General features: G+C 46.4%; 1 protein-coding gene across 5 annotated transcripts in view; it reads left to right on the forward strand.

The window, feature by feature from the left end:
- LOC105355675 overlaps positions 1–19,537 on the forward strand; it is a 66,884-nt gene that overhangs the window by 13,634 nt on the left and 33,713 nt on the right. The window contains exons 1-2 of one of the 5 annotated variants that reach the window (XM_023962525.1): positions 6,665–6,753; positions 13,296–13,844. The exons of the other annotated variants lie outside the window; for them this stretch is intronic. Coding sequence (XP_023818293.1) covers positions 13,395–13,844 — 450 coding nt within the window. The 5' untranslated portion in view covers positions 6,665–6,753; positions 13,296–13,394. Of the gene's footprint in view, positions 1–6,664; positions 6,754–13,295; positions 13,845–19,537 lie in introns of those variants that run through there. 5 annotated transcript variants of the gene reach the window in all.

Below are 19,537 nucleotides of genomic sequence, written 5' to 3' on the forward strand. Positions count from 1 at the left end.
ATAATTTTGTTCGGCGGGACTTAGTTTTCGTGAAAAAAAAGCACAGGGCTTGAGTTTACCGTTGTCCTCCTCATGCTGTGATAAGACGGCTCCTACTTTAGAGTCAGAGGCGTCCACCTCCACGATGAATTGTTTAGTAACATCGGGCTGAATCAGGATGGGAGCACACACAAAAAGGGACTTGAGTTTTCTGAAGGCGGCATCATCCTCCGGGTTCCAGGCGTAAACCTTGTTTATGGAGGTGAGTTGGCTGAGCGGGGCAGCTATACTGTTATAATTACGTATGAACCGGCAAACCCAAGGAACTGTTCCAGTTTTTTACGAGTTTGCGGTATCTCCCATTGAGTGACGGCCTCAATTTTAGCTGGATCAGGGCGGATATTGCCAGCCTCAATGATGTAGCCCAGAAAAGGGATGGTGGACACGTGAAACTCACATTTCTCGGCTTTGACGTAAAGCTGATTTTCGAGCAACCTCTCAAGAACTAGACGGACGTGATGTTCATGTTGGGATGGATCGGTGTAATAAACAAGAATATCGTCCAAATAAACAAAAACGAACCTATAAAGGAAATCCCTCAGGATGTCATTTACTAGTCGCTGAAAGACCGCAGGGGCATTGGTAAGGCTGAATGGCATAACAAGGTATTCATAATGCCCCAACGGGGTGTTAAACGCCTATTTCCACTCATCTCCGTCACGCATGCGTACCAAGTGGTAAGCGTTACGGAGGTCGAGTTTCGAGAAAATCTTAGCCTGTTGTCTGAGTCTGAGCCTGAGTCAAACACAGATTCGAGTAATGGTAGGGAATATTTATCTTTGACCGTGATTTGATTGAGCTCGCGGAAGTCAATACATGGCCTAAGAGACTTATCCTTCTTCTCCACAAAGAAAAACCCTGCGCCGACAGGAGAAGAAGAGGGATGGATATGACCCAAAGAGAGGGCTTCTTGTATATAGTTTTCCCTGGCGCTTTTTTCGGGTCCCGATAGATTGTATAGCTTCCCCTTGGGAAGGGGAGCCCCATTTAACAGCTCGATGGAGCAATCATAGGGACGATGAGGAGGCAGAGCGCTAGCTTTGGACTTAGAAAAAACCGAACGGAGGTCGTGGTAACAGGAGGGGACATTAGAAAGGTCGATATCCTTCCCTAGACCAGGGTCAGGATATTAGTGATGGGCATGGCCGAGTGCAGGCAGTTGGCCATACAATAGGTGCTCCAGTTAACGACGCGAGGTGAAACCCAGTCGATATGCGGATTGTGTTTCTGGAGCCATGAGAAGCCGAAAATTAATGGTGTTTGAGGGCACTGAGTGACAAAAAACTATCTCGTAACCGGACATCGGACCTCAAGGAGGCGGTGACAAGGCCTTCAAAACTGTCAGCTTCTGGCTGTGAACATAGGTGGTCTTTAATGCGATCGTTCAAAGATTGATGTAGATGCCTTTGAGTGCGGGATCCGGCCAACCTGCTTCGACCGCCAAAATGCGGAAGTCGATTAGATGGTCACTTACCGGGCGGTTACCTTGTTTGAGACTCAGTAACCGCCAGGTGGCTTCTTCCTGCTTTCTGGGTTGGTCAAACATTAGACGGAATTCCCCAATGAAGCCGTCGAAAGGTAGGTGTGTGATGGGATGGGTGGCTAGGAAAGCCTGGGCCCACTGTAGCGCCTTGCTGCAGAGTGAATTAACAATCAGAGATATGCAGCTGTGATCGGCCTGATAATACCTGGGGGCCTGTTGGAAGATTAGTTGGCATTGAAGCAGGAACCCTCCGCAGGTCTCAACGTCGCCGTAAAAAGGTTCCGGCTGTAGAAGGACATTTTCCGGGGCGAAGGCGGAATAGGAAGTGGGGTTGTTGCCGGAAATAGCAACTTGGGCAGCGGCTGCAGGGGAAGAGGATTGACTGGTTAATTCAAACTGAGTCTGAGTGATGCTGTCGAGACGTCGAAATAGATCCTGCTGGGCTGTGGACATTTGAGTTAGAGCATCCGCTTGACGACTCAGGAGGTTTCCTTGCAGGGTGTTGGCGTGACGGAGCCCTTCCGGGTCAGCTGGGTCAGAGGTTTTGGCCAGTTCGTTCTGTCATGATATGACGCAGATTCTGAATGACCCAAGTGCTGGAACCCAGAAGGAGACTCGGACAGGAGGTAAATTTTTGGAAGATTTAATTTGGCTGAAGGTGAGTGTTGGCGTCTTCCCAGAAGGTGGAGCGTCAGCTGGCTGGAGGCGTCTTGACGAGGAGATCCAGGAGCGAAGCACGAGTGACCAGAGGACTGCGACCAGGTGAGTATCAGAGTGGATAATTCCTGAGGCAGATCGAGAGAAATAATTAAAGACATGAAACTTGGCAATAAACAGGAGCAAGGATAGGCCAGACTAAGCATCATGGGAGGAACAACGAACTGGTGTCGACTGAAGATCCACAGGCTCCTTAAGAAGGCTGCAGCAGTGATGAGGTGAGTGAGAACAGCTGGTCGCGTCCAAGGCAGAGAAGGTGGGGGAGGGGGAGAGTAACTGACAGGCCACCATGACATAATGAAGTGATTGAAAGTAAAAACATTCTTTATGAAATCTGTGAAGAATTGTTAGAAACTGCCTCTAACTTTTATTACACTAATGATTTAAACTTAATTCACTGAGCAAGTATTGTCATCTCAAAATTATATTACATTTGAAGAAAGCACAGCCAAACTATTTTTCTCACAGTTTATTCTCATACTCCCTTTTTTCTGTGCATGTGTGATCTGCTGAGCAGGCCTCAGAATTATCTTCACTTTAGCCTTGGAGCTCCTCTCCAGCAGCGACCTGTGGGCGTGAATTTCACACGAGGTCCATCGGACGATCTTCTGAATATGCAAATGCAGGCTTTATATACCAAACCCATCTCTGAGCACCATGTTCATCTGTCTTTCCCCTTCGTGTTTGTACGAAGTAAAACCTCCACAAAACATAGGTAACTGTCTCTGAGTCTTATTCATTCATTTCTGTGTGTAGGAAGCTGAAGGGGAACGAACCTAATTAACCTATTTTACAGTCCTGTTTAGAATATCCAGTTTCCTCACATTTGGTCCTTCGAGCGCGGCCGGCAGGAGCCCTGGACACCGCTGGAACCCCTTGGGGAGGGTTGTCCGAAAACTGTGCGCGGTCTGAGACCACGGTCTCAGCATTGACCCATCCGACTTCAGGATCGGTGACCCTGCCCCTGGATCCGGTGGTGCCCTCGGTGACGTCGGACCCTCATCAAATAGCGAGGTTCATTGCTCGAACTGAGTATGCCACACAGAAAGTCTGTCCTTTCTTTACTTGTTAGGGTTTATGTTGACTGTGTCTGTGTCCTTGAGTGTGCGTGCATCAATTTTGGGGAAAAATTGAGACACGGCTGCACTGCTGTGCGGGCACGTTGAGCAGAACAGCGCCTGCAGTAAGGGCGCTGCGCGTGCACGAGTCATCCTCCGCGGACGGCAAAAGTGTGGACAGCGCGCAAAGCTGCAAGATTAGGGGCCTTCCTGTCACGGTGGAATGGCAGTGTAGGGATGGCAATATAAGCATGAAGTGTAGGCATAAGGGTAGGTACCGCCGCGTGGACCGACTAAATAAGGCTGTGTGCCTTAACTTTTGAGGAGAGGTGTCGAGAGCTGTGTGCGCGACTTTTGAGGAGAAGTGTCGTGAGCTGTGTGCGCGACTTTTGAGAATAAATGGTATTGGTGTCGTGAGCTGTGTGCGAGACTTATTGAGTATAAACGGTGTAGGTGTCGTGAGCTGTGTGCGCGACTTTTGGGAATAAACGGAGCTCCGGGGAAACTATGTGTGTAACGCTTTTTATGTCTCTCTGTCTGTGTCTGAGTGTGCCTTTTTCGACACTTCCTGTGGTGTGTGCTCACTTTGATTAATGCCTCGTTATAAAACAACATAGTGACTCAGTTGACAAATAATTAGGTTTCTTTTCTGATTCTCCAAGCTTTTTCTGCTGATTAGATTCAGCGCTGGAGAATCCATAAAACGGGTTACTTGGGTGGGAACTCTGGTTTGTGATTGAAATTGAGAAGCAGGTTCTCAGGACAGCCACATCCGCAAATACCATCTTTGTAGAAGCCTGGGTGGACCCCGTGTGAAAATCACACCCACAGGTTACTGTGGCTGTGCTTTCTTCAAATGTAATATAATGAGATGACAATACATGCTCAGTGAATGAAGTTTAAACCATTAGTGTAATAAAAGTTAGAGGCAGTTTCTAACTGTTCTTCGCAGGCTCATTCACAAAATCTGATAAAAAGTGGTTTGGTCTTCAAATATTTATTTTTGTGTATATAAAACAGTATTTTCTGGTCTATTATATGATACCACACTGAATAGAACATTTTTTGCGTGTAAATGAACTGGCATTACAATTTTGGAAGAATATCAAAAGCAGAAATCTTCCCAAAATGTTTTTATAACTCCACAGTTAAAGAATAAATGATCCACAGTCTCAATCCACAGTGAGATCCACAGTGAGAAGCTGTAGCGGATGGGTGTGGACAGCACCTTGGTCTCCTGGATCATTGATTACTTGTCAGACAGGCCGCAGTTTGTCCGGCTGGGCGGTGTCCTGTCTGACGTGGTGACAAGCAGTGTGGGGACCCCACAGGGAACTGTGCTCTCTCCCTTCCTGTTCACTTTGTACACCAGTGACTTCCAGTACATCTCAGAGTCTTGCCATCTTCAGAAGTTCTCTGATGACTCTGCTGTTGTTGGCTGCATTAATGGTGGGCGGGAGGAGGAGTACAGGGATCTTGTGGATAAATTCGTGATATGGTCTGAAGAAAACAACCTGCTGCTGAATGTGGAGAAGACCAGAGAGATGGTGATAGACTTCAGGAAGAAACCACCAGCTTCCCAGCCTCTCAGCATCTTTGGCAGAGAGGTGGCAGAGGTAGAGGAGTACAAGTACTTGGTAGTAACCATCGACAACAGACTGAGCTGGAAGAGCAACAGCACTGCTGTGTATAAAAAGGTCAGCAGCAGACTCCATTTCCTGAGGAGGCTAAGGTCCTTCAATGTGTGCAGCAAGATGCTTGAAATATTTTACCAGTCTGTTGTGGCCAGCACTCTGTTCTTCTCGGTGGTCTGCTGGGGGGGCAGCATATCTGCTAGGGACAGCAATAGACTGAACAAACTGATCCGAAGAGCTGGCTCTGTAATTGGTTGTAAAATGGACACATTTGGATCTGTGATGGAGAGGAGGACTTTAAATAAGCTGGTATCCATCATGGATAATCCTGAGCATCCTCTCCATCCTGTTCTAGATGGTCAGCGGAGCTCCTTCTCCAACAGGCTAAGGCAGCTTCGCTGTCACACAAATCGCTTCAGGAGATCTTTCATTCCTCACTCCATTGGACTCTATAACTTGTCATCCATGTGCAATAGATAAAGTCATTTATGGTCCGTCTATTTTTTCTCTCCTGATGTGGCATGCAATACGACTGTTCTAATTCACTGATGTTTCTTTCCGATTGATTGTTCTGGTTCTCTGTTGGCATCTATTGTGTGTATGTTTGTATTTTGAGCCTAACGCCGACGCTGCAACAACTGAATTTCCCAAGCTGGGATCAATAAAGTATCTTTATCTTATCTTATCTTAATGTCCTTTAGCCAACAGAAATGGTTGGAATTAATTGATTCATAATTGGTGTCAGTGTTGTATTCAGCTCAAGAAAAAAATAACAAAGAAATGTGGCAGTTTACACCAGAACCAGCCAGCCTTATAAAAAAAGACACAAACTGATGCATGTTAAGTGTTAACCAACCACATATAAATCTTAATGTGAATTGAACTATACAAGTATGTTTTACTTATGAATGAATAAATGAAAACTTTATTAATCCCAACAAGGAGAAACTCTCGATGAACCAGCACCACAGGATACACACACATCTCGAGAGGTTACTGAGGTCAATGCTGAGCGCCTTAGATGACCTGCGCCGGCGCACCTTTGTATAGCATGCAGATGGACCACGATGAGGGCCGGGGTTGCGTACAATGTCTTGATACAAGAAAAAACTACACCGTTTAAACACAAATAGCACATATTCAGACAAAGCACAGTTCATGAGGCTCAGGGGGGACGGTGGTGGGCGGGAGGGGGGGAGGGGCCCATGAGTCTGTCCATCAGGTGCAGCTCTGCGAGCCAGGCACATCTTCCGGGCAGCACACAGAGGAGGGAGGGAGGGGGTTGGGAAGCCGAGGACAAACAGGGAGGGGGTGAGTTGCAGTTATCAACCCTAAGAACAGCTGCTGTAGTCCACTCTGTAGAAGCGGCTTTGTTTTGGTGGAGCCAAGGACAGTTGTCCACAGCTCCTTCGGGGAGTCTGATTAGATAAAATACTTTTGGGCGCCGGCAGGTTGTTTGTTCTGCTGGCAAAGTCCTGTGATTAATAAAGTAAAATAAGTGATATGTTTTGTTCTTGTGTCTGTATGAGTCAGGGTTTTAACTATTTCTTTGACAAAGAGAAGAACCACACAGGAAACGAGAATTTTTGTTACACTTCTGCAAAAGGAGTCGGTGTGTCACAGCTGACTTTCCTGTGTCCTGTGACAACACAGGCTACCATAGGCTGATTGTATGCACATAAATACACAGAGCCATTGCATGACTTGCTTCCCGCCCATATTTAATAAATTTGCCTGCTGCAGGGTGAGAGCTCAGAGCAGATCGGATCGGAGACGAGACACGTTGCTGGTTGCTGACTCTTCTGGCTCTCCCCTTGCAAAGGTTGGAACACTTATGCAGACTGTTGTGTGTTTTGTTCTCTTTCCCATAGCACAAACAGGCTCTCTGAGGTCGTGAACCATCTGAACCTGGGGAAGCCGCAGACATTTTTACAATCAGCAAATCTTAAAAACAGTGTCCAATGTTCTCAAATTTAAGCCAAAGTCAGAATCCAGAAAATTCAAGAGCTCAGTGTGTGACCCTCAGTCGTGTTCATCTTGGATAAAACACAGCGTAACGTGAGGGTGTGGACTTTTTGTTAGGAGTAAGCCGGCCTGTGTGGGCTTCAGTGTTACAGTTTAACATCTGTGTTCTTGGGGTAAATGTTAGGCCGTCTTAAAGAAAGCCCAAACCACTAAAAACACCTTCAGTCAAAGCCAAACTAAGGCAGCACATTACAGAACCACAGCCAAGCAGAGAACTTCAATAAGAACCACCACAGTTTTACAGATCTTCCTGCACGTAGAAATAAAGTCTTGAGACAAGGTACCCTAATGAATTTATGTTTTGTATTACAAAGTCACTATTGCCGTGGAAAATGTGGTTGCCTGTTTTTTTTTTTAACCTGTACATTCCACTTAAAAAAAAAGCCAAACAATTGGGGAACTTCATTAAAAGACTACATAAGGAGTGGTGACAGCACAACTGAGGCCCAGTTGACTTCGCGAATGACAACTCCATACGTAGATTTGCTGAGAGTCTGCCCAACGACATTTTCAGACACTGACTGTAAAAGGAAGAAAGCCACCGTGGCCACTTCGTTTAAGGATCTATAGAGGAAGCATCAACTGGTGACTGGAATCAAGCCAGCCCACTCTCATCAAACTGCTGTCAAGTGAGCCATGTCTAAGTACCATAACCATTCGGCCTGCAATAACCGTTCTGGGTCCTTTCGACTGAGGATACTGTCAATACGGTAAGCCCACTTGGACAAACTGCTTAGCCTGGAGATCTGCTCGGGCTCTACATATTTTCATTTCACGTTTCTTTTTGTAACTTAAAGTTCTTTTCCCTCGTAAGTTGTGTCTGACATTATTCTTTATTTTGTTTATAGAGAGATTTTGCCACAACCCACTTTGTAAAAAGATCTGTGGCAGTTAGAATGAACCTGCTGCTCCACACAGAGAGAACCGTGTCTCTGAGCAGAGCAGCTGGAGTCTCGTAGCTTCGTGTTCGCATGCAGGGAAGATGCTTTGTTACAGTGTGCGGTCCGGAGAAGGGTTCAGAAGGCTGTTTTTTTGGCTGCAAATGCACTTAATAAGTCAAAGTCAAAGTCAGCTTTATTGTCAAATATGCTGCATACACAAAACATCCAGCACAGATGAAATTGATTTTTTTCTCTCACCCCACAGTGCAAGCAGCTTATAAAATAATAAACAAAACAAATAGATAAAATGACAGTAATAATAATAAGAATAACAGTAAACTAAACAGTGCAAAAGAGCAATGACATGGTTAAAGTGGCAATTTAAAGTGACAACAGTGCAAAGAGCAGTAAGTACGGTAGATGAGTCAGTGATGGCAGTCTGTGGTGAAGATGATGTTCTGAACTGGTGTGAAAGTTTTCAATGTGAGTTTGTCTCACAGAGTGGAGGGGGCAGAGGGGGTAGGGCAGGGAGGGAGTTGAGTTTCCTTATCGCGTGGTGGAGGAAACTGTCCTTGAGTCTGCTGGTTCTGGCCTGGAGGCTTTGCAGTCTCCTCCCTAATAATAATCATAACAATAATAAAAGCACCCTTAGAAGATAATCTCGTTATGTGTCGGACCTCTGTTTGTTTACAACAGACCACATAATAACTTCTTCTATGGTAGTATCGTGTCAGTGGAAAATAATGTTTACTTAATTTACCTTTTTCTATTTAATCAACATTATGACAGGTGAAGCTATGCCTCACTTGCCTCATCTCATCGGACTGCACGCCACAGTGGTAAACACAGAGTTACGAGCTGCAGCGAGCTGCAGGCGACAGGCGCTCGGGAGGCAGTAACGTTAAGGGTCTTGCCCAAAGGCTGTCACTGGCTGATGTTGATTGCTTACCATTGATATGGTAATTGACCCCACATTGTTCATTCCCCCCGGGAATTCAACCCTGGTGGTAATCTTTCACCTTACCAACCGAGCTACCCAGCCGCCATGAAGCACAGTTTAAGCTGCAAGCTATCACACTTTTACCAACCAACCAATCAACCAATCGATCAATCAATCAATCAATCAATCAATCAATCAATCAATCAATCAATCAATCAATCAATCAATCAATCAATCAATCAATCAACCAACCAACCAACCAACCAACCAACCAACCAACCAACCAACCAACCAACCAACCAATCAATCAATCAATCAATCAATCAATCAATCAACCAATCAATCAGATTGAGGTAGCACTATTAAAGCCCCAGATGTGTGATGCACGGTCTGTGACTAAAAAAGGTTACCGCCCCCAAGTGAAAAAACACCCCCTAAACCAGCGGTGGTTCTAACTTACTCCCTGGGCGAGTAACCCCACCAGCGCCCCCCCCCGCACACATACAAAATTTGACAATATCCTGTTGTGTTCCCTATCTTCTATTTAGCCATTTTACTCAAAAAATGCATGAATTTTCTAGACTCTTATTACAGGGGGTCAAACTCAGTCACACAGGGGCCTAAGTTAAAAACACGCTTAAGGTTTTGGGCCGAAGAAGATAAAAATTTACCGAACACACTAAAGCTAAACTTTTAAACCTTTTACACTGAACTTTTTGAACATAAATATGAATAAAAACAGGAACACAAGTTAAACCCTAAATAACTTGTAATATTTTTCTCTCCATAAAAATATATTCTGTCAAAATTATACAAATATGAACATGCTGCAGGACAAAACAAAGAAAGCCTGGAAATATTAATAAGAAATTACATATCAAATAATTCCGTTTTTTTTTGCTCTGTCATCAATTTTTAGAGCATTTTTTTTAGAGCTGGACTCCTGCTTCATTTTTAGCAATAATTTCTTAAAACAATAAAGACTAAATCTTAGAACTCATCAGTGGGATTATCAGTGGGATTACTCCAAAAATATTTGGAGTTTCCCGGCATTTCCCTAAATTTGTGCAACACCAACAGCAGAAATCCTCCAAAAAACCTCAATCCATAATAAATGGTCTGCGCTCATCCCCCCTCCCCCTCCCCCTCCCCTTCCCTCTGACACACGCGGCTCCGTCTCTATGACGGGAGGCGCAGACTGCGGCCCAGAGTTGATTGTCAGATAGAAAAAGACTCCCAATCACCTCTTAGTGTGATTCAGCCAGCCACCGGTATGCTGCGCTCCCCTCTCGAGTTTTTTGACTTATGTTCCAAAGACTACCGCAAAGAGGTGTGGCCGCAAGCGTCTTGCAGCAGAGGACGGTGGTCACGTGCCCATCGGGTCTGCTGTGTCGGAGCAAAGAATTGTGGGAAATAATCTCCATTGCCTGCTTTTGTCAAAATTGAGTTGATCACGGGTGTTTGCGGTAAAAAAAGCGGTAAGTGTCGGCTGCTGAAGCAATTTCAAATTAAAAGCTCCAAGCTTCCTCTTTGAATATAGTATGTAGCACATTATGTGTAACGCATCAGGCACGGCAAATGCCGCCCCCCATGAAGTGCCGCCCTGGGCGACCGCCCACATCGCCCATGCTCGCAAACCGAGCGAGCACGCAGGATTGCCGCTTCGGATCGCTGCTGTTAGGATTGCAGCCATGCAGTTGTAAAATGTGGGGTCACTCGGTTAACATTGCGCTTGTACGGTTGTAAGGTTCACTCACTTAGTTCCTGAATGCACTAGCTCTGTTATCTTTGCGCTCATACAATTAATGGCAGCCATGACACGCCATAATCATTCCTCAGATGATGAAAAAAAAGTTGTTCATTGAAGCTGTACTGTATATGGCTCATGATCAATGTACAACAGATCAATGGATGAGTATTTTTCCATTGTTAAAAAAACAATCAAATCAATCTTAATTCTCATACAAAAGGTAACAGAGATTTCTGTACACCAAAAAAATTGTGATTAAAAAAAAGCACAATATAATTGAATCCCACCCACCACCCACACACAGACACACAGAAAAACACACACTCCCACACAAAACGTTCAACTCCCTAAACCGATGCAAATAGACATTGGGGGAACAGGCTGCGTATGGAAAAAAGTTGCCTGTTGGAAATGCTCGCACTTGGGATCTCCTCTTCCATGGACAACCCCATAGTCAGCCAAGTGCAGCAACACAGACGGGGACCCGCCTCACTACAGCAGAGCAGGGATGCAGGTTCCAGCACTCAGGTCCTCTGGCAGACTGTTCTATAAACGAGGGCCATAGTGTTGAAAAGATGCCTCTCCATTCAGTTTTTACAGCTGGGCTAGAGGATCTGAGGATCCATTTTTATTTGACTAAAAGATCTGACAGATAAGAAGGCGCAAGAGCGTTAAGACATTTAAAAACTGTTAAAAGTGTCTATAAAATCAATCCTGAACCATATGGGGAACCAATGCAGGAATCTTATTATAATCAACGATTGTTCTATCTAGTTGTGTGATGCATCAGAACGGAGCAGAGCAGAGAGCTTGTAGTCTGCTGATTGTAGCTTCTACGTCAAAACTACAATATTTTTCCAACTGCGTTTTTTTCCCCACTGATTTACCACAATTTGAATAGAGAACAACTCAGAAATGCAATTCTCAGCTTAATTTTCTTTAAAGATCTTCTGCAAATTGCTACAAGATCATAGAAACCCTTGTGCTATCCTAGGCACTTTAACATTGGGAGTTGGGTCATCTAGACGAGTGTTTTTCAACCTTTTTTGAGCCACGGCACACTTTAACCTTGACAAAAATCCCGCGGCACACCAGCATCCAAAAAAAGAAAAAAAAACAGAAATTCATGGTCTGTATTGATCGAACCCCCCCCCCCCCCCCCCCCCCCGCCCGCCCGCAATCTCACGTGCATTTTGGTGATAATTGTAGCCGGAAAAGCAGGAAGTTGCGGCTGTTTTTTTCTAAGAGATGAAATGAAAGTTAAATTAGAAAATTAAGAAACTGTTTGTTTGTTGTGGTTTCAAGACGTTTCACAAGGACAACTCATTGTGCGCTCGGACACTGGCCCTTTAAGCCAATGCATCATGGGAGATGTAGTGTGAAAACTGCTGAAAAATTGCAGAAAGCGTCTCTGAGCTTCATTGTTTTGTTCACCTGTTCCACGGTCTGACACCGGACTCTGTGGAAAGCTACACCGCTAAAGACGAGCTTTAGCTGGTATTTTTGTAAGAACTGAGCGACTTTATCAGCAGAATTAAGAACAAGGAAGTGAAGACTTTCAGCACTTCTGATTGGTCAGACTGATGACATGTGATTAAGCCTTCAAGAATGATTGGCGGAGACAGTTAAAGGGGCGGGACTTTTCCGCAAACTGTCATAGCTGCAGGTAAATTGCGGTACAGTCATTCTTATCAAAATGTCTTTAATAGAATTAAATAAACACAAAGAAAAGTAAAAGAAAAGAAAAAGTAATTATAAGATCTTTTATATTCCTAACTACTCAGTGTTTTATCAGGGCCTGTTTGGATGAACAAAGAGCTGAGTTCCTGGAGATGGAAAATGTTTTTAGATCAGTGAATGAGGGCAATTTCCCACGGCACACTTGACCATCTCCCACGGCACACTAGTGTGCCGCGGCACACTGGTTGAAAAACACTGATCTAGACCCACTAGACAGTGCTCTGAACCTTTTTTCTTCAATGATTTGTGATCTTCACTGGTGTCCATGGATTACATGAAATTTTTCCACCTTTATCATGGTAGGGAGAACACGTCAATGAAGGGTGGGGTCATCTAAGATAGCACAAGGGTTAAAAACACCAAAAACACAATTTCTATCAGAGTGGGTGTATGAAATTGTGAAATCTCTTTCTGAGCTTTGAAACATCAGAATTATTCTTTTCATCAGATCTCATCTGCTTGAATCTTTTGTCAATTCTGTCTGTAGTCTGTTTATCCATTCATCTTCAGAACTGATTTACTTTTGTGGTCATGAGATTGCTGGAGCAAATCCAGCTACTGTTGGATGAGGGCGGGGTTCACCCTGACCACGTTTCCAGTCTGTTACACCTACACACCTAGAGACGATTAAGGATCATCAATTAACCTATAAATCCTGTTTTTGGAAACTGAACTTTCTAGAGAAAAACACACACAAACTCCACACAGAAAGAACCCACTGGGATTTGAACCAGGACCTTCTTGCTGTGGGTTAAGAGTGCTAACCACTACACCATCATGGACCCCTTCATTTGTTCTGTTCTTCATGATTTAATTGTTTTTTAGTAATGTCTTGTAAAGTGAAATGTTTTTTTTATATATAAAAGGCATTATTATTCATGAACATGTGAAGAAATACTGTATTCAAATACTGTAAGTATTTGAAGAAACTAAAGAACCTGAACCAGTTTCTTCTTGATGGATCTCCAGTCTGTGTGCACAGATCCTACAGTCACTAACATGACCTGCATTTTCTCTGTCTGCTGCAGGACAGCTCCACGTCGCCAGAATCAGACGCTAGACTTTCCAAAGCAACACAACAACCCACAGTCAGGACTTGATTCTGGTTCATCTTCATTCACCTGAACATGCAGCGGCGAACAAACAGGAGAGGATGCACTGAGAATTTTGTAAAAGAAAGGCATTTAAAGCTTCCTGAGCTGAAGGAGGCTGCTATAAAAATTAATCATCCAAACAAGTACATCTACAGAGACGACATCCCAGCATATCCTCAACCAAAGTTCCAAGTCAGTTTTTTGAAACATGACACAACACGTGTGGGCTTGGAAGGAATCCGGCAGGATGAAGGCTTTAGGAATCCATATGGTAAATCCATGCTTTGGTGGAGCCTGCATGTGAGACCGGAGGATGTGGAAGCTGCTGAGAAGCAGCTCATGGAGGAGACGTACCCTAATATGAACGGGAAGATCGACCTGCCGAACTTCGCGAAGTCCCCGGCCTTTTTATCCACATCCCGGTTGGGCAACTTCCGCTTCATCTTTCCCCTGGATGAAGTGTTAGAGGCCTACAGTCGGCAGGTAAAGCTCTGACCCCCAAATCTTCTGCAAGATTGGCATTTCTATGTTTCCAGCTTCTGCTCAAAATTTTATCAGCCAGAGATTCCACAAATTATCCTTTGAGATGAAAAGTCTGTAATGACCATCACAGAAATACTTCAACTGTGAGAAACAGAATAACAGCTGTTCTGGCACAGGGCGGGGCAGGAGAATAATTGTATCAGAAACAGGCAAAGATAATTGAGTTGAGTTATGTAAACCAGTGTGTCCCTTCCTCAATCATGATATTATGACGTGATCTCTGGCTTTTGTTCTGATATTTATATCTTTCCCTACTTTGTCTTGAATACTGAAAAAATGTCGACCTCTCCTCTCCCTTTCCCATTGTTTCTGCAATAATTCGCATCCTAATAATTGCTGTAATTTCCATTCTTCCTAGGTCTTCAGATCCAGCTGTATATATGGGAATGAATGAAGCATGGACTGTGTCTAACCTGTCTGCTGTTATTTCATCCTAGTTTCCTTTCCCTTTGGGGAGATACAAATACACTTGCACGGTTGGAAAAACCCAAAAAGGAGTGGCCGGGTACAAAAACGTCTTAACTAGGGTTTTACCATGAATGTTTGTCTCTCTGGCTAATCTAGCTAATTTCCAAGCAACACTTTCGTTTTTTCCACTACCACTTTCGCAACAAGGAGCAATAGCTCTCCTAACCAAGTGTTCTTCATCTGCACTACCCTGTATTTCAGGGGTGGGCAATTATTTTAACTTGTGGGCCACATTCAGTTCTAAAATTCAAGGAGCAGATGTGAGAAAGAAATAACATGGAATTGTAGATGAAAACATTTGGATTGAAAATTATTTTTTAGAACAGAATATTCTAGAGTTTTTAGTTTAAAACTCTTCTTCCACCGGTGGGGGTACTGGATCGATTCGGGCTGGCAGATCATCTCGGGGTCCTTCGAGCAATGATGATGTCACCCTACGGTAACACCAGTTGGACAAACTACTTAGCGATTTTACGTTTCCTTTTTTTTTCTTTTAACTTTATTGACAATTGAGGTATCATACATTAAATGACGAACAATAACCATATAATCAACATTACCTCGAAAAATAATCACCATTGCCAGACATAACACATTTTTTTTTTCCACTTTCGGCTTCTCCCATCAGGGGTTGCCACAGCGAACAAGTCGCATGGTAAATTTGGCAATGTTTTACGCCGGATGCCCTTCCTGACGCAGCCTTCTCAGGCCGGGCTTGGAGCCGGCGGAGGTGGAGAGGGGAACAGGGAGCAGCCTGGAGTCGAGCCCTGGTTTCACGGATGGAAGGCGCCGCAAACCAGCACGAGCTAAACTGGCTCCCTGCCAGACATAACATATAAACATAGAAAATAAAGAATAGAAAAGAAAAGAATAAACATAACACACACACAAATACAAAACAAATAAGTAAAATAAAAAATAAAAAAAATAAAAAAAACAGAAAACCAATCCAACTGGTTTAACAGTGGTTAGGGGTACTCATAAAGTTTGTATTTCTGAACAAAACTAAGCAATTTCAAGCCATTTTTTCTTTTTCAGATAAGGGATTGCACGTAAAAACAGAGCATCTATCATTTTCATAACTCTTTGTATTGCCAAAAAAACTATTTTAATAAATTGGAAAAACAAGAAAAATATAAACATAAGTCAACACAGAAATCTGCTGTTTGATCATATCAGCTTGGAAAAAATGTCAGCCCAAAGCTCAAGTAACTTTGAAAGAATTCAGTCTCTCTGGTCTCCTGTGGTTGACTCCATGACTTAGGGGGTGGGGGGCTTGGTCGTCGCTGCTCCTTGCCCTTCTGCCGTGGTTTGGGGTGGGGGTCGGGGCTTCCGGTGCCTGGCGGGGGCGGTGGGGGGCTCCGTTGGTCGGGGGGTCGGGTCCGGTGCCTGGGTGGGGCGGGCTGGGGCGCTGCGTGGTCCTCTGGGCTTGGGTGTGGGGGTGCGTGGTGGGGGGGTGGGGTGGTGGTCTGGCTTGGCTTGGGGGGGTGGTCCCTTTGCCTGTGCTGGGGGGGGTTGGCGGGGGGCCCTGCTCGGGTGGGGGGGGCCCAGCGGCGCCGGATGGGCTGCCCATCTGCACCTGGGGCTGGGATCGGCCCTTCCCTGGCTCTGGGGCGGGACGGGACAACCCTCTCGGGGCCCCCGGTCGCTCTGGGTGTCACCCGCTTCGGCTGCGGGGTCTGGGGTGGGGTGGGGTGGGGGGCTTGTCGGCCCTGTCCTGTGGGGGGGCATTCTGGGGGGGAGGGGGGGCCCATTATTAGTACGGGTCGGGGGGGCTAGCGGGTCGGGGTCTCCGCTGAGGCAATCAGTGGTTGCCTCGGCCGGTTGGCCTCCTCGATCCCGTCGAGGCCTGACCAGAGCTCTTCTAGGGCCGGCGTCTGGGGGTGGGGGCCTGGGCTTGCTCCGGGGGGGGGGCGACGCTTTCTGGCTCCTCTCTCTCTGTGTGGGGCGGGTGGTGCCGGGCCTGGGGTGTCGGCGCCTCCGGGGGTGGGCCCCTGGGCTGGGTGGCCCTGGCCCCTTTGCTGGGGGTGGGCTGGGGGACGGCTGTTTGACCACCGGGGGACAGTTTACCAGCTGTCCCCAACTTACCCCCTTCCTTATATAACCTCATATTAGGGTGAGGGGGTCTAGCCTGCGATGCGCCTTGGGGGGGGGCTACTTGGGAGTGGCCCCCCTCCTATGGTTGCCGTATGGAGTGGGCCCCCCCTCTTTCGGTTTTATTTGCACCTTAGACATGTATGGTCCTTGGTAGGGGGGGTGCTTGGACATCACTGCAAGCAAGCAGCAGATGTCCTCCTGGCACCCTACCCGCCAATTTTAACCGCACCTTAGACATTTAGGGCCCCTTGGTGTGGAGGGTGAGGGGACATCACTGTGAGTAATCAGGAGATGTCCCCTTAGTGCCCTACTCGCCAATTTTAACTGCACCCCCCTTAGTACACACACGCCTCCCCCTTCAATATATACATTCAAACATAAACACACACACATGCACACAATCACCCTCTCAAGCACCCATACACGCACACACATTTTACAAGGAAGGTGGGACCTGGGTCCATCTGTCCCCTACCCCTTCCCTGGTGGGGGGTGTGGGCCCTTTGGCGATGGCGGCCGTGTCCCTTGGGTGCCGGCTCCCTGGGCCCGGCGGTGCTCTCTCCGCGCGGTGGGGGGGTTCATATTACACCAGAGCCGGGGGTGTTCGTGTCCCTGGGGGGTGGGTCCTGGTCCTTGCCCCTGGGCGCTGGGCCCCGCCAAACTTCCAACATGGCCGAGCCTGGTCGGGCCATATTTATAACACCCCTTGTGGGCCGCCCTTTTTTCCCCGGGGTTCCCCCCTCCTGGGCGGGGGCGGCGGGCCCCTGCCTTGCTCCTCCCTGGACCAACCGTGGGCCGGGTGGGTGGCTGCCTGGAGTGCGGAGCGGGTCTCCCTTGGGGGGTCCTGGCTCGTACCTGGGGTCGGGGCGGGGGGATGCCCGGAACTCCTGGGTGGTGGTGGGGTGCTCGTCTGGGGCTGTGGGCGTCCCTCTCCGGTGGGGCCCTGCGTTGGGCTCTTCCGGCGCGGCGGGGGGCTGCTTTCCTGGCTGGGCTGGGGCGGCGCTCTCTTTCCCTCTGCGCCTCCCTGCTCTCTGGCTCTGGGGGCCTCGCGGCGGTCCTGCTGGCCCTGGCCTGGGTGGCGGTCTTGGTCGCCCGGGGGGCGGTTGTTCCCTGCCTGTTCCCGTGTGGCGTTGGGGGAATTCCGGCTGCCGCTGCTGCTGCGGCGGGGGTGTGGGGGTGGGGGTGGCTGGGCGCTCCTCCTCCTTCTTTTCACATTCCACCATCCATTTTAGAAGAACATAAACACTCACCTGAGCACAGGTGTTGGCTCACCTTTGCACTAATAGTTTGCATGATTGAATGAATGAAAGATTTCACACTAGTTGGTTTAAAGGCATAGGTATGCGTTCGTGAACACTATTTGTTTTGTGTGCATGTTGACATGTGGACATTTTTGCGGCTAGCAGGTGTGTTGATAATATTTGAGTGTGTGTGAACAGGCCCCGCCCTTTTTTACTACATTTGAACCGTACCGTAACGATAAACAACCAGTAAGTCTGTCTGCTCTATGCTGCCTCATGGTCTTACCCCCTTTCCCCTCCGATTATCACCCTCCTACCCCCCCCTCTCTCTAACGTCCCTCTCTCTTCTTCCCCTCTTTCCTTTTCCGTCCGGTCCAACACCAAAGATTTTCAAACATGATTGAAATTAATAAAGTTTGGCCTCAATTACAAAAGGGGTTTATTCAGACATACCTTTGGTTTGTCTGAAGATGAATAACCCCTCTTGTTAAAATAAAATATGTCCAACACAAGAGGCCTTCAGCTCTCATCTGTTTGCCTAGCTGTTGGACAGGACAAGTTAAAAAAAAAAAAAAAAAAAAAAAAAAAAAAAAAAAACAGAGCTCTTAATGAAATGTAATAAAAAAGTGGTTTGGTCTTGAAATTTTTATTTTTTGTGTATATAAAACTTTCCTTGCAATATCAGGATATTAAGAACAATATTTTCTGTTCTATAAGATGACGGAAAGTTATAGTATTATCGTTCACCGTAACTGTAAGAGCGTGATTTGTCTGGACCAATAAATTGACCAATCACTATCGTACACGTCATCGTGCCAACTTCCAGCCAATCAAATACTGTGATGTAATCATTGGTGGAAGGACCCTGAAGGACCCCGAGACCATCTGCCAGCCCGAGTCGATCCGGTACCCACAGCGGGACAGCCACTGTGTGAGTTGCGCATGAGAAATAACATACAGAGCTTTTTCTAAAACTTTGGCACGTCTCAGCTAAAGCTAATCACTAGCAGTATCCATGCCAAGCTAGTGCCGACGTTCTTGGGGAATTAATTTGACTTGCATATTTGCATATGCGGACAAAATGGGAGATAAAAAAGACCTTCGAAAGAAACGGGGACAAGCTGACCAGGACTCGGTGTCTCACTTTTGTGTACAAACGGCTATGATGAAAGGCGGTGAGGAACCCAACGCGGGTGCGCCGCTAAATGAAGTCACATTTACCAGAGCTCTGGAGGTTCTGAAGCAGGACATTTGTGACAAGCTGGACAGTAAGATTGATGCAGTCACGCATACGTTTCGGTTTGAAATTTCATCTGTGAAGGAGGAATTTAAAGCTGCTGTATACAAGCCACTGTCAACTCTCGGGGAGCCACCATCAAAGATCTAGAGCTTTCAGCCACAACATGCAGTGATGACCTCTGCAATCCACTGTGAAAACCCTAAAGGAGGAGGTCAAACAACTGCAAACCAAATGTGTGGATCTAGAAAAGCAAGAGCACGCCGTAATAACATCCGTCTGATTGGTGTTCCAGAAAGGGGTAGAAACACCTGATCCCAGGGAATTTACCTCCCAACTTCTACAGGATCTATTGAAATTGGATGAACCCCCCCCTGCTGGATCGTGCTCATAGAGCTCTTGGCCCAAAACCCAAAACAGGGCCCCTCCTAGACCTCTGCTTGTCAGGGTGCATTATTTTCACGTTAAGAAAAGATGCTACAGCGTCTTTCCTGACTTTACAGCTGTAGTGGCCAAGAAACGCTCAGAATTTACCAGTGTCAAGCATCTACTGCACACATGTCCTGGTGTCAGATTTGGCCTGTTCTGTT

This window comes from Oryzias latipes, chromosome 14, assembly GCF_002234675.1.
Source record: "Oryzias latipes chromosome 14, ASM223467v1".
NCBI lineage: Eukaryota > Metazoa > Chordata > Actinopteri > Beloniformes > Adrianichthyidae > Oryzias > Oryzias latipes.